The sequence below is a fragment of the Leucopleurus acutus genome (assembly GCF_964270905.1).
Source record: "Leucopleurus acutus genome assembly, chromosome: 11".
Classification (NCBI taxonomy): domain Eukaryota; kingdom Metazoa; phylum Chordata; class Mammalia; order Artiodactyla; family Delphinidae; genus Leucopleurus; species Leucopleurus acutus.
In genome coordinates, this window is record NC_139152.1 from 15,840,879 (window position 1) to 15,855,893 (window position 15,015).

The following is a 15,015-nucleotide window of genomic DNA, read 5'->3' on the forward strand; positions in this document are numbered from 1 at the left end:
TGAACTTGTTCAAAGCTCTGTAGTGCACTGTTTTCGTGAATGTACCTTAATTTCTTTAATTATTTCTCCATAAGAGATTGTGACATTTGGGACTGATTTCATTTTATGTGCTGTTTTTTAGAAAAATAAAACCAAAGACTCAAGTAGTTAGTTATTGGTTCTGTTTTTGCTGACCTAGATGAAATGATGAGATTGATTTATAATGTGTTCTCTAGTAAATTATGTAAATCTGAACAAAAAATAATTCATTAAAAATGTCTCTATCCCACAATAAGAAAACAAATAATCCAATTAAAATATGAACAAAAAAAGATCTGAGTAGACATCTTGCCAAAGAAAATATACAGATGGCCAATAAGTATATGAAAAGATGCTCAACACATTTGTCATTGGGGAATTGCAAATTAAATAATAGTGAGATAACACTACACACCTATTAGAATGGCTAAAATACAAAAAAACTGACAATACCATTTGCTGGCAATGTTGTCAAGCAATAGGAACTCTCATTCAGTGCTGAGTTCAATGCAGAATTGGAAGACAGTTTGGTAGTCTCTTATAAAGCTAAACATAGTCTTACCATATGATTCTGCAGTCATGCTTCTTGGTATATACCCAAATTAGTTGAAAATTTATGTCCACACAGAAACTTGCACATGAATATTTATAGCAGCTTTATTCATAGTTGCCGAAACTGGAAGCAGCCAAGATGATAATCCTTTAATAGGTGAATGTATAAACAAACTGGTACATCCATATATAATGGAATATTATTCAGCAGTAAGAAAAAGTGGACAAGCCACAGAAAGACACAGATGAATGTTAAATGCATATTGCTAAGTGAAAGAAGCCAGTCTAAAAACTCTACTAACTGTATGATTTGCACAGACATTCTGGAAAAGGCAAAACTATGGAGTCAGTAAAATGATCAGGGGTTTGAGGGAAAGGAGGGACCAGTTGAATACTTGAAGCACAGGGGATTTTTAGGGTGGCGAAATTATTCTGTGTGATGCTTTCATTGTGGTTATCTGACAAAACCCATTGAACTTTACACACAAAGAATGAATCCAGACTATATGCAAATTCTAAAAATCATTTAGGAGGTCAAGGGATCCCAGGATAGGATGCAGACTGTGACAAAAGAAGCTAGCTGTTACAAATACATGACACAACCTTATTGGACAGAGTGGGGCAGAAAGGTGCTGACCAAAGCGACTATGGAAGTGAATGGCGTCTCTAAGACTAAAGACAAAAGAATGTACATAAACACTCTATTCTCTAAGGTCAGGAAAAACAAGGGAACTCTGAGAAAGTGTCACAGCCAAGAAAACGCCTAACGACATGATGACTAGATATAACATGGTAACATGACTAGTTAGCATGGTTAACTGTCCAACCCTCTTTCAGATTATAGGGTACAAACATCCTCAAACAAAGATGCATTTTTAAATTTTTCCAGAGTTACAGTTGATTTGGATTTAGGCATGTCTGAGTTCATTTCGTAATTAGTGCCGAATTGGTGCGTAACAATTTATCTATTATGTACACCAAACATTTCTGTACTTTATAAAAATCTTGATAGAAGTATCTTTGGAAAATGTAAGCAGTGCCTAATTTAATGATTTGTTCGTTCTCAGCTGTAGGAATTACAGAGTGCAATTGTGTGTGTGCACCCCTTACACACAACACCCCCTCTTGCTAATAAGCACACTCAATAGTTGTTGAATGAAATAGTGAATAAGTGAAGAGCTGGTTCAAGCACTAGAAACTTTCATTTATTCACAACCCGCCTCTTCCCATGAAAAATTTGAAATGGCCTGTAACAGAAAAGACAGTAAATTAATAACATATAAAGAAGGGAGGTGAAAAATCAGTGCCAGAGAAAATACATGTTTGAGTCAGACCCAGAAGTGTACGTAAATATTTTTTGAAATAGAAGCACATCAGGTTTTCTTTGAGCTACTCTTTAATTCTGGGATGACATGCCTGAGAGGGAGGCGGATACTGTGAACACGTGCAGTTGGGTCAGGCGTGTTGCCATCGGGGCGGGGAGGCTCTGCCCTCCCTGCCAGCAGCGTTCACATCTCCCGACACCATGCTTGGGGACATAGCTGCCAGTTTGCTTTGGTATAAATTTTTGCCCAGTGCACCAGCTCACACAATCCCAGAGATGTTACTAGATAAACATTTGTTTTACTTGGGTGGGAAGCACACTAGATGTGAGGGAAATTTTTTGTTGTTATTTCCTTCAATTATTGTGCACATCAAATCTATGACTTTATCCAGATAGCTTTGCAGTTAGTTAGTCCTGGCCTAATTTTGATTCCTGCCCCCGAAATGTTACTGAGGGCCTCCTCCCCGTAGCCTCTGGGTTCTAGGGGTAGAGGTGTGCTCTGCTGTTGTCTCTGGGATCTTATTCCCTGCTGTGGATGCACACACTGTGCTTCTGATATCCGAGCATACACAGGTTATGAAAATGGTATCACAACTGCCTCCTGGTGGACGGTGGTCGTAAAGTGCCATGAGATGTGAGAAGCCTCCCACTTTCAGAGCTGTTACATGTTTTTAAAAACATCCTTCTTGAAATAAATGAATAGGGTACTCTAAGCATGTTTATATAGTTCTTATTGTGAGATGGTAGCTATACTAGTACTTTTGAACACCAGCAACTCATCTGGGAAATCTGGGACTTTCAATCTATAGCCATAGTTGTTTGTTTTGTTAGAATAAATAGTTGCTTTTGGGCTTCCCTGGTGGCACAGTGGTTGGGAGTCCGCCTACCGATGCAGGGGACGCAGGTTCGTGCCCTGGTCCGGGAAGACCCCACATGCCGCGGAGCAGCTGGGCCCGTGACCCATGGCCAAAAAAAAAAAAAGTTGCTTTTTTTTTTTTTAACATAAGGTTTCATTTGGCATTTCTCAAAGCATGGTATGCATGTCACTGGTAGTATATTAAATGATTTTTAGGTACGTTGTGAGCTGAGATAAGCCAACTTGGGCATTTGCCTCTGTTAATTCAACACTGGCAAGTACCTGTAGCCTCTGACGGTTACAGGTAGACGTGACCCCTGTATACCATCAACTTGTGAAATATGTATGTTTTGTATTTTTAGAATCTGTCAGCATTGTAGTTCCTCTCTTGCAGCCACAGTGGGACAGCAGTTGTAGGGCAGTAAAGGATGGACACCCATAAGAAGGGTTTTTGCCATCTCTTAACTCCCTCTGTGAAGGCGAGGCAGTACCAGCTATTGCCTGTGCTGCTGATCCCAGTCTACGTCCCTAAGGGCGAGGATCTCAGTATCTAAATATTTCATGGCCCAGGACTGCTGCTGTTGCTTGGCCTGGAGGAGAGATGATAGCAGCTGACAGGGGTTCCCTGCTGCCTCAGCCATAGCCCAGCCACCTCCTGTTCCTGTCCACAGGGCAGAAATTCCGGACCCGTGCAAAACTTGCTTACCACATCGAAAACATCTGCAAACAAGGAAACTTTATAGACAAAGATGGAATTTTAATTCCAGAGTGTGTGGAGTTTTAACACAGAATTGCAAATGTTGCTTGTTCTTTTCCCTTGTGAACAGTTGTATTGTACGGCCTGCCTTCTTGGAAGGACCAATCTGATCCTTGTAGAACATTTCCATTAAAACAACAGCGGTAGCAAACTATCTGTTTATCCCATCTTTCTCTTGAGAAGCAAAAACAGACTTACAAAGTGATTTCAGAGGGTCCTAAACCACCAAGAAATCTCCCTGGGGCTCTCCACAACAGTAAATAATTAGGTTCTATTTCGTTTGTAATTTAGATGAGAATGCTTTTTAACTTAGCTTTTTCCTGAATGAGCTGGGTGGGCAATACCATTTGTGTTGTGGGAATTAATCTGAAATTCAGTATAATAGACTCACATTTTAAACCTTAGAATGCTGGATGTAATGGAGAAGATCCCAGATTATATCCAATCAGAGGAAGAGTTGTAGAATGCTATGCTGTATTAAAGCAAGTTGAAATATTACTACTTCTGATCAGGATTGACTAAATCCCAATGCACATCTTCCTTCACATCTTTACGTATTTCATATTACAGCTACATTAGATATTTTTTAATTCCTGTAAAATTCATATAGCATAAAATTAGCCATCTTAAGGTGTATGATTCAGTGGCACTCAGTATATTCACAGTGGTAGGCACCGATCACCTCTAGCTAGTTTCAAAATAATTTCATCACCCCGAAAGGAAACCCTGTGCCCATTAAGCAGTTGGCTCCCAATTTCCCCCTTCCCCCCCAGCCCCTGGCAATCATTAATCAACTTTCTGTCTCTATGGATTTACCTTATCTGAGTATTTCTTATAAATGGAATCATACAATATGTGATGTTTTGTGTCTGCCTTATTTCACTTAACATAATGGTTTTGAGGTTCAACCAGGTTGTAGCATCTATCGATACTTCATTCTTTTTATGGCTGAATAATATTCTGTCGTGCGTATATGCTGCATTTTCTTTGCTCATTCACCCATTGATGGACATTTGGGTTGTTTCCACCTTTTGGCTTTTGTGAACCGTGGCTAGGAATACTTGTGTACAGGTGTTTGTTTGAGTACCTGTTTTCGGTTCTTTGGGTTGTATACCTAGGAGTTGAGTTGCTAAGTTGTCTGGTAATTCTACGTTTAACTTTTTGAGGAACCACTGAACTGTTTTCCATAGCAGCTGCACTTCTACATTCCTGACAGTACTACGTATTTATGCTGGGATCTCGAACTGACTCTGGGGCTTCCAGATGAAATTCTGAACAATCGAGATGTGTTTTTTTTTGGTCAGATAACACCAGTATATATTTTTTTGGAAAATTTTCAAAGGAAGCCTGTGAAAGTGATCCATTCCTAAAGTTTGTATTTGAGTATCCATAATTTGTTATGCCGTTGATCTTCAGGCATCTGAACAAAACTTTTAAGAACAGTGTTTAAGAACTGAATTTACTCTGTTATTTAAATTAATATATCTAGTCCTTTCTTATTTTGTCTTCTACATCTAATATGTAAATAACACTTTTGAAATATTTAGCTGATCTAGCAATCAGAGAGTAATGGACACACAGATTGCTTAGAGTAGGAAAAAGTTTCTGACTAGTAATTTTCAAATCAAGTGTTTGATTTGATTGACAGTAATTTTACTGCATAAGGAAGTGGGTTCTATCCTTCCAGTTTCCAGTTGGGTACATCTTTTCTTTAGTTTTCTGTTGGCAGCTTAATCTTCCTTTTGTTGGTCGTTGCTAATGTTTTCCAGTCACTTAATGCACTGAACTGGTTTCTCCATGCTGAATTACATTTTGATTCGTTTAAACATGGCTTATTACTTTGTCACAGAATGTGATGGACCCCTTTTGGTGCCTAGCAAACTGCTGTTGACACATCCCTCCAACTTTCTTCCTGTTGGAAAGAGTCCAGACTTTGTTCTAGTGGTTGTTTCCTCCGTGTGTTCTGGGAAGGTGAGCCTCCTAAGCCCCAGGGTATAGATCATAATTATTCTTAGGGAGTTAGTCCTATGCCTTATGCCATAGGTAATTGGTTTAAGCTGAAGAACTGTGAAGGCTTTCTTCATTTTCTTAAAAAAAAGAAACGTAAGACAGGAATTCGTTCCCTTCTTTACCATAAGAACATGATACTTGGAGCTGCAGGGGCAACAGTGGAACTGTGAGAGAAAAGTAAGGGATTCACAGAGGAGCCCCGCCCAAGCGCCCTGACATTACTGAGCTTCTGAGTTAGTCAACCCAGAGACTGCCCTGCCTCTTCTTGCCATTTGAGATGCTAAATTCTTCATTGTCTGAGACACTTTTAAATTGATCATTCTGTTACTGAAAGCATCCTAACTCATACCAGAAGATAGATAGAAAATGTTTTGTTAAAATGTGAAAAAAACAATATACTTCATAATTCCCGCATGTAAAATTCATGAAATTTTATAGGTTAAAAAAAAATTTTTTTATAGGTAAAAATTCAGGACATTTTATAGGCTGAGACATTTTCTTTAAACGCCTTCCATTTACCATTGAGGTAACTATTATCCTCCATCATATAAATTATAAATAAAGATGGGTTTTACCTAAGGGAAGAAACAAGTAGGACTAGTTTTGTTCACACATACATACCAGCTCCTCAACCTGTTTGTGCCTGAAAGTAGTTTTGTGGCCTAGAATGTAATGCCCAAACTAAACCTGCTGAATCAGAATCTCCTGAGCTTTGGTTTGGTAGTGTGTATTTTAAGCCAGTTCTCCCATGATTCTGAGGCAACCAGTATTTGAGTTTAGGAATCACTGACCTAGGATAAATGTCTAAATTTCTCAGTGCTTTAGAACTCTAAATACTGCTGCCCCTTTTTGCTGGTAATAAAAAAGTATTTGAATTTCACATTTCAGAAGCTAAATTGATACCGAGACATTGACTGTCAAAGATATGAAATACATGTGAAAGTACCATTCTTGAATTTGTCCTTTGTTCTCTCTGCACTGTTTATTTAGCGGCTTTGTTTAGACATGGCAAATATTGTATAATTTGAGGAAAGCGTTTTTTTTGTTTTATTTCTTTCCTGTTCTGTTTCGTATACCTTGTAAACCACTTTACTTTTTCCTAAACACATTGTCTTAACTCAGGACTCTTTTGTTATGGAAATCGAACTCAAACTTTTAGGCAAAAAGAGGAATTAGATGGTTTATATACTCAAAGTCTGTAGAAGGCATGGGTGCAACTCTGGGGAGTGGCAGTAGGGTTTGGAAGTAGTAACCCTTAACTCTGCAGGAGTTTTGCTGCTTCTCACTGGTGTTTGGCCTTATTATCTCAGATTCCACCCATCCTCTGTGGGTTTATGCTCAAAGGCCATTTACATTTGTCTCTGCATTTTTGATCCACGTGTCTTTCAGAATAGTAATTGTTATTGCTTAATGAGCTCTAATTATGTGTCAAATACTGTTATAGGGGCTTTAATGTTTGTATTCATCTAATCCTTATAACAATCGTATGAGGATGGTGCTGCTGTTATATCCGTTTTAGAGGTGAAGAGCTGAGGCACAGAAGAGGTACAGTAGTTTTCCTAAGGCCTCACCTAAGCTTCTGACCTAGGCAGTCTGGTTCCAGAATCCATTTATGCTATAGCATCTCATACTCTTACTTGTTTTTTTATTTATGTAGTTATTTACCCACAACTAGTTTGGACATTTCATTTCTTTTTCTTTCTTTTTTTAGTTCTCCCACAGGAGCCAAAGCAAATGCTTCTTCTGCAGAAGAAGCAATATCTTCAATAAATGTTCGTTGAATGAATTTTAAAAATCTGTTAATAGTAGCCAAGGAAATTAAATCTCAACCCAGGTTTGTTTAATTTTTCTTTTCAACACTGGACAGCAGTATGTGTAACATTTCTAATAAACTTCTAATGTAAGGTATTTTCACTTAAAAGCAGAAAAAACTTGTAGGCCAAGGAATTGTGCAAATGAGGTGTAAAAACAAAGAAATTACTCCTCCAGTGCCAGAAATGTGAGTGTAGAAGTGTAGTACATTAAAACCTGTTTTGTTTTGTAAGGGAGAATACTCATACCTCGAACTTGGCCTTGGCAGGCAGACGGTCTTGAAGTTGTTGCCACAAAACCACCCGATTGTGTCTGTTATATAATGTCATGAAGAGAAAGGGATGACTTATGAGGACCTTTCGTGCAGTCATTTGTAGATATAAATGTCTCTTTGGTCCCGAGGCTATGTCTCAATTATGGGTCTCCATAACATACTACATCCTGTTCTGCGGTAGTAAAACCTTTAAAAAACATGCATGTTCTCTTGCCTCCTTTCAAAAGAGTAAGAAGTACTTCTATTGACTAAATGAAGCCGACACACAAAGCACCATTATAATTAGTTTCTCTGAGGCCTGTTTTTTGATGATAATGAAACCGGTGACACTGTCATATGTTTGATTCTATTCCCGCATCAAAAATAGGCCATGTATCTTCCAGGCAGACGGTATAAGTGTAGAATCTATTTAGTACTTGAATAATAGATGTTTTGTTGGTAAATCAGGCTCTGTAGAAAACCAGTTAGATTTTATAATTTCTTTCAGAATGAAAGTCTATATACAGGTAGAGTGTAAGTCACAAACTATTGTTCAAAAATGTATATTCATCCAGAGTTGAAGTTAGGACCTAGTCAAGGAAATTAGGTGTAAATTTGTATTTGTTTTCCTTGGTTGTTGATATATTATTTCATATTCATCAATGTGTTCTGGAGTCTGAATTTCTTTATTATGTTAGAATTTAAGATTATCTTTTATAAAATGCAAAATTTAACATTATCTTTTATAAAATGAATTTCTTTATTATGTTAGAATTTAAGATTATCTTTTATTATTTCCAAATCTAATTTTTTATTAGTTACCATTGGACGTTAAAGTACAAAATTAGCAAAGTTTTCATACATTACTTGTTGTGCACATACACTTTTACCTGGAATTTTTCTAGAATTGAAATGGTTGCAGTTAAAATATAGGTAAAGATGCCAGAGCCTATCAAAAAATTGACTACTCAGAATCCATTTCTTTCCCTATCAAGTGAAAAGCACCCAGAGACAATTTGGGAGTTTAGATATTCAAAGGAGGTATAAACATAACCAGACATTTCACCTGCAGCTCCGAAGTTGAGATGTCATTTGCTAGTCGTGAAAGGGAAGAAAGATGATCGGTTTTAATGCCCACATCATTGCTGCCTTTTAGATTTTATCTCTCACTTTGGTTTGTATTTGGTTTTATAGATGTGTAAGCTTATTAGAGTTAGTCCACTTTCCGTGAGTATATATGTTCTATTTATTTTTCAGACTAGTTGACAAACATCTTTACTAACAGATCCTTTGAGATATAGGTGTGTATGACTGCACATTTTGTTGGTCATGCTAACTGTTTGTGATATGTATTACTGCAGCTACCTGAGTGAGGGAAATTGGGGGAAATCTCTCCAAGGAGGTGACATTTGAGCTGGACCAAAGGTGTAAATTGGTAAGATACACAAATTATGACAGAGTTCACAAGGAGGAAGTCATGGCTAGCAATCTCACACAAGAAGTGGAAAGAATTTTAAAAGGATTGGAAGAAGGCTTCCCTGGTGGCTCAGTGGTTGAGAGTCCGCCTGCCGATGCAGGGGACACGGGTTCGTGCCCCGGTCCGGGAAGATCCCACATGCTGCGGAGCGGCTGAGCCCGTGAGCCGTGGCCGCTGAGCCTGCGCGTCCGGATCCTGTGCTACGCAACGGGAGAGGCCACAACAGTGAGAGTCAGTATCTTATTAAACTGGCCTTTAAGGGCCAGCTTGGCCATCAATGACCTGAGAACTGGATATTTTCAAATTAGAAGGTTCCTTGTCCTGTTAGTAAGCAAGTATATTGTAGCTACCACTCCCTGGGGAAGAAGACTCTAGTGGTATGAAGGACTTTTTCATTATAATTGGTTCCTTCCTAAGCAGGTGTTTGCGGATTAATCTGATTCTTAAACCATTCAGCTCTTCCAATTACTTTTTCCAAGGGTTTGCTGTGTTATGAAATTTTAGCACTAGTAGAAAACCCAGCTGGTAGTGTGGAACAACCCTTGAACATTTTTGTGTAGTGAATGGAGAATATCTGAACTCTTACATCAGAGTCAAGTGAGGATGACTCCAGCGCTCACCATGATTGTCTTCCTTAGTGGTGTTGAGTTGGTTTCTGTGCTGAACTTCAGTTGATGTAGCGGTTACCTGTCCGAGCACTAAGTTCATGGGACATTTGGATTGTCTCTCAGGCTATCGTTGGGGGTGAGTGTTTGATTTCTGTGAGTTGACAGATTTACTCTTTACCTGATTGCCACCTTTTAACAGAAGATAATGAGGATGTGAGACACCGTAGTTTTGAATTATAGCCAGTCCTTTGTATCCAAGGGTTCTGCATCCACTGATTCTACTAACTGGATCAAAAATATTTAGGGCGAAAATTCCAAAAGGTTCCAAAGAGCAAAGCTTGAATTTGCCTATTTACATACCATTTACAATGTATCATGTATTACAAGTAATCTGGAGATGGTGTAAAGTATGCTAGGGGCTGTGCGTGTAGGTTATATGCAAATACTGTGTCATTTTAGATAAGGGACTTGAGCACCCATGAATTTTGGTATCTGAGGGATGAGGGTCTTGGAACCAAAGCCCCACAGATACTGAGGGACGACTGTATTTTTAATTTCCTTTTGTAAATTGATACCTTGATGTTTCTTTTTTAAGTCATGAAGATATGGTGGTTGATATGCCAAGACGAATTAATTTGGAAATTTGGGAGAAAGGAAAAGGAGTCTAGCCGTATTCTTACTTTACCTTTGTAAAGTATGTACCTCTCCATCTGGCTATTTATCTGTATCCTTTATAATATTCTTTTTAATAAACTGGCAAATGTAAGTAACTCTGTGAGTTCTGTGAGCCACTCAAACTAATCAGTCACACCTGAGAAGGGGGTGGTGGGACCCTCCATTTATAGCCAGTGAGCCAGGTAACAAGCTGGATTTGTGATTGGTATCTAAAGTTGGGTGGGGGTGGGATGGGGCTGGGGGGACAGTTTTGTGGAGCTGAGCCTGTGGGCCCTGACGCTATCTCCAGGTAGATTGTGCCAAAGTTAATTGCCTGGTAGTGTCAGAAGAAACACACCTCCGAAATATGTGGTTGCGGCCTTCTCGTTGCACTAATATTTTTCTGACCTGAAAGATCTGCATTAATTAAGTGACCTTGAAGCTAAAAATCAGTAATCAAGTGATGGGACATTTGAGCACTTTGTGTCATCCAGCACTGTGAGACACAGTATGGAAAAGACATTGGTGGATCTGTTTCTCACCCATTAAAAGAGCTTCCGCTTTGGGTATTAGTGACGAGTAAATGGGCACCAAATTATAGAGACAGTTGGGTGCTGGATTGAGTCGTTTGGATTCATGCCTGTTTTGCAAAGTGAAGGCTGGGGAACCAGGTCACATAATTCAGGGTCAGTGGTGGCATTTTTAAGAACTGAGTGGGCAAGAGTTTTAAATGCCACTGAGAAGCGAAGTAGCCAAGAACGGGAAAATGACAGTTACCACAACTGAATCCTCAGTCATTATCACCAAGAGCCCTAAAGAATGTCCTGAAGCACATTGTTTGGTGGCACATGTTTTGGAGGCCCTCACTGGACTTTTTTTCTGTGGCTTTTTAACAAAGCATGGTTCCTGCCCTGTAGTGTAGAGATTCATGAAAAGAGAATCAGGATTACTTGAGATTTAGGATTCTCTACTGATTTAAAGAAGTTCATTAGCTCTGACAAGGTAATGCGGCAGACATCCATGATCTACCTCAGCTTCCTTTCCTAAAAATGTTGTTTGGGCAGAATCAAAAAAGCTAAACTAGCCATCCCTGACTTTGGGGGAAGCAGGGCAGAATCTCACGAGGCACCTGTAAGAACTGTCCTATTGGTATGCTTTTTTTTTTTTCCTTAAATGAATAGTTTCTCTGTTAATTGGGCACCTTTCGTAGGTGTAAAATTTAGATTACATCTTAAATTTGTGCTTTCACAACTACTGCTACCTCTAACTGAAATCTCCTCTTGAAATAGGTCAGCTGTCATTTACTGTACGTTGTTAAGTCTTTTCCAGCTTCCCCCAGGCATTTAGCCACTTCCTCTTCTGTGCTCTGCAAATCAGGTTATGTTATAATGATCTGTTTATAGCTCTCTCTTCCCTATTAAACTGTCAATTCCAGACTGTTCTGACCTTGAGAGGAGGGGCCTTATCTTAGTCCCTCTTTTATGTTCCTTGCTCAACCACACTGTTCTACCTGTGGAGATCCTGTAAACCGTGGGTGGTGGGTGGAAGGACCTGAGCCTCCCAGGTCCTTGAGAAATAGTGCAGGGTGCTAGTAATTTCATAAACCAAACACTGGTCGGCTTGTTAGTTCTCGGTAACCCTGGTAATCTTTCAGAGTCTCTTTACAGATCTCTGCTGCTCCATTATTGTTTTTCTCCTGGCAACCATATAGAGAACCACCATGCCACTGTGATTCTGCAAACATATTATGCTGCCATTTTATTACAGAAATGTTTGCCTTCAGATGGGATAATTTTATAGCATATACAACAGTGACTGCACCTAAACCAGATCTGCTAGAATAACATACAACTTCCTTCTTAGTTCATTTTAAAAGTGTTTTGTTAAAACTGTCCTGATGGCGTGAACAGTTGAAGACTTACATAACACAAGGTCACATTGGTTTGGGGTAGATATAATAGGCTTACTACATTTTAACCTTCAAATATTCTGCTTAAACATTGTTATGATTTGTGTCATTTAAAAGGGGCTGTCCTTTGCTTTTAGAACTATAGCAAAAGTTATTTTGTTGACTTCTCTTTGACGTTTTCAAGAATGGGTTTTGTTTTCCTTTTTAGTGTGAGAAGTTTAAACAGAGACTAATTGAGGCTAGGAAAACCTTCACTTTGAAAAAAAAAATAGGACAGATCCATGAATGACTGACTACTTTTCTAAAACATATGCAAACCCTTCTGGTTACAGCAAACTGTGTCGGCTTGCTTGTCTATATTTCAAGCTACATGATGAAACAATTTTGTTTTCTCAACTTGAAATGCTATTTTAAATTTTTGTTATAGCAGTTTCCTATGAAAGGAGTGTTTCAGCTCCAGTTATGTTACATGCTAAATTTAGTTGTAAGACAACTTACTTTGATGTATCTGCACATTTTTATGTCATTAGCATTCTAACAGGATATTTCCAGTACGTTTTGTAAAATGGTTTGTCCGTACTCTTGTTAAGAGTCACCATTTTGGTTGAAGGGCATGAAATGCAGAAGAAATATAGTCGGTCATTAAATATGAGTTAACATTTAATCAAACACTTGTTATGTGGTAGGCACTTTTCCAATTTCTTACATGGTTTTTCTCATTTAATTCTCACAAAAATACCATGAGGATTAAATTGTTATTTTTATTTTCCATGTAAGGAAATTGAAGCATGGAGAGGCTAAGTAACTTGCCTGTGGTCAGAAAACTATTGAGAAGAAGAGCTGGGCTTGAACTTGGAGTCTTCTGACTCCAGAGCCTACGTGCTTGTGGCCATTAGGTAGACTGCCTCCTGTGTGAATAAGCATATGAAGAAAGGTTTAACCTCACTTGCAATTAAAACACACACACAGGACTTCCCTGGTGGCACAGTGGTTAAGAATCCGCCTGCCAATGCAGGGGACACGGGCTCGAGCCTCCGTCTGGGAAGATCCCACATGTCGCAGAGCAGCTAAGCCCGTGCGCCACAACTACTGAGCCTGTGCTCTAGAGCCTGCGAGCCACAACTCCTGAAGCCCAGGCACCTAGAGCCCATGCTCTGCAACAAGAGGAGCCACCGCAATGAGAAGCCCGCGCACCGCAACAAAGAGTAGCCTCCGCTCAGCGCAACTAGAGAAAGCCCACGTGCAGCAACAAAGACCCAATGCAGCCAGAAATAAATAAATGAAATAAATAAATTTTTAAGATAATAATAATAAATAAATAAAACACACACACACACAATTATAACCGTATTTTCTGTTAGATTTGCAGAGGAAAGTAATTGTCAATACCCAGTATGTGGGAAAGGAGAAATCTAATGCACTGAGGTATAAATATAAATTGTTACCTCTTTTTGGAGGGCCGAGCGTGTGGATATTGAAAACATGCACATGCTTTGACCTGTCCATCCCACTTATAAGAATTATCCTACACAGCTAAATACAGAAAAGTACAAAGGTGTCTAGACCGTGATATACATTAAGCACTATTTATAAGAAAAAATTTAAGTGTCCAGTAGGAATCAGGTTTGGGGAATTGTGATGTGCGGCCATCAAAAAAGAAAAGTTAGGGATGTAGTTACTGACATGGAAAGCTGCCCATGGCATATTGTTGAATTTAAAAAGCGGGTTGTAAAACAACATATATAGTTTGATTTCCTTATATTGAATAAATATGTATTTATATACACACAAACTCTGGTCTAAAAGAATGTTCACCAAAATGTTAACAGCTGTTATCTTTACTGCTAGTTGGTATAACTTAGTGATCAGATGTATGGGTTTTGAAGTCTTGCAAAGTCACTTACTAGCATTGTGACCAGAGGCAAGTTCCCTAACTACTCTGTGCCTCAGTCTCTTCAGGAAAAGGGAGATCATTACAGAACCTACATCTTTGGGTTCTGAGGCTCAGATGAGTTTGTAAAGTGCTTGACATAATAAGTGATTAATTATTATCATTATTGTTATCATTTTTAGGTGGTGGGACTGCAGGCAATTTTAGCTTTCTTTATACCTTTTATTGGCAGAATGTTTTGAAATAAGTATGAATCAACTTTGGAAACAATAGCAACAAAACAAATGTTTTTAAAGGAATCATTTAAATAGGTTTGCTTACAGTTTTAACAGAAAATATCTGTGAAGAGCTAAGGTTATTTAAAATTCCTCCCAGAACATTCTTCACGAGCTGTTTGCAGCCACATATGCTGGTACTTTACCCTGTGCTATGTGCCAACTTTAAGGGAATTGAAATCATATTTTACTCTCATGGCTGGAAGGCATGCATAATCACAACAAACTCCTCTGGAGAAGCTGCCTCAGTTTGCAGCTGCAATGACATACTGGTACGTGACGTCAGTCTGGTGTCAGACTGGCAGAGTGGCAGGCTGGCCGACAGCCACAGTGCATTTCCTGAGTGCTCAGTCCTCACAGCGCTCATTTGGGAGCAGCTCAAAGACAAAGCAGTGGAGTGTGATTTTTATTCCAGTATCCCCTTTTGCCTGTAGTTGAATGTCTGTTTACGAATGTGATTTTGGTGGAGGCTGGTGAGTAATCCTTGTTACTTTCATGTATAATAATAAATAGCTGATGGCTAGATGAGTGGTAGTCCTTTTTTCTCAGTTAATGATCCTCTGATAAGTAATCTTTGTAGCCCTAGTGCCAGGCACAGTACCCAGTGCAAAGGATTTAC

The 15,015-nt window shown here is 38.9% G+C and overlaps 1 protein-coding gene across 9 annotated transcripts in view; it reads left to right on the forward strand.

Moving 5' to 3' along the window:
• Positions 1-15,015, forward strand: part of PLEKHA5 (pleckstrin homology domain containing A5) — a 243,100-nt gene that overhangs the window by 116,456 nt on the left and 111,629 nt on the right. Inside the window, exon 1 of one of the 9 annotated variants that reach the window (XM_082851142.1) lies at positions 2,985-7,351. The exons of the other annotated variants lie outside the window; for them this stretch is intronic. Coding sequence (XP_082707268.1) covers positions 7,299-7,351 — 53 coding nt within the window. The 5' untranslated portion in view covers positions 2,985-7,298. Of the gene's footprint in view, positions 1-2,984; positions 7,352-15,015 lie in introns of those variants that run through there. 9 annotated transcript variants of the gene reach the window in all.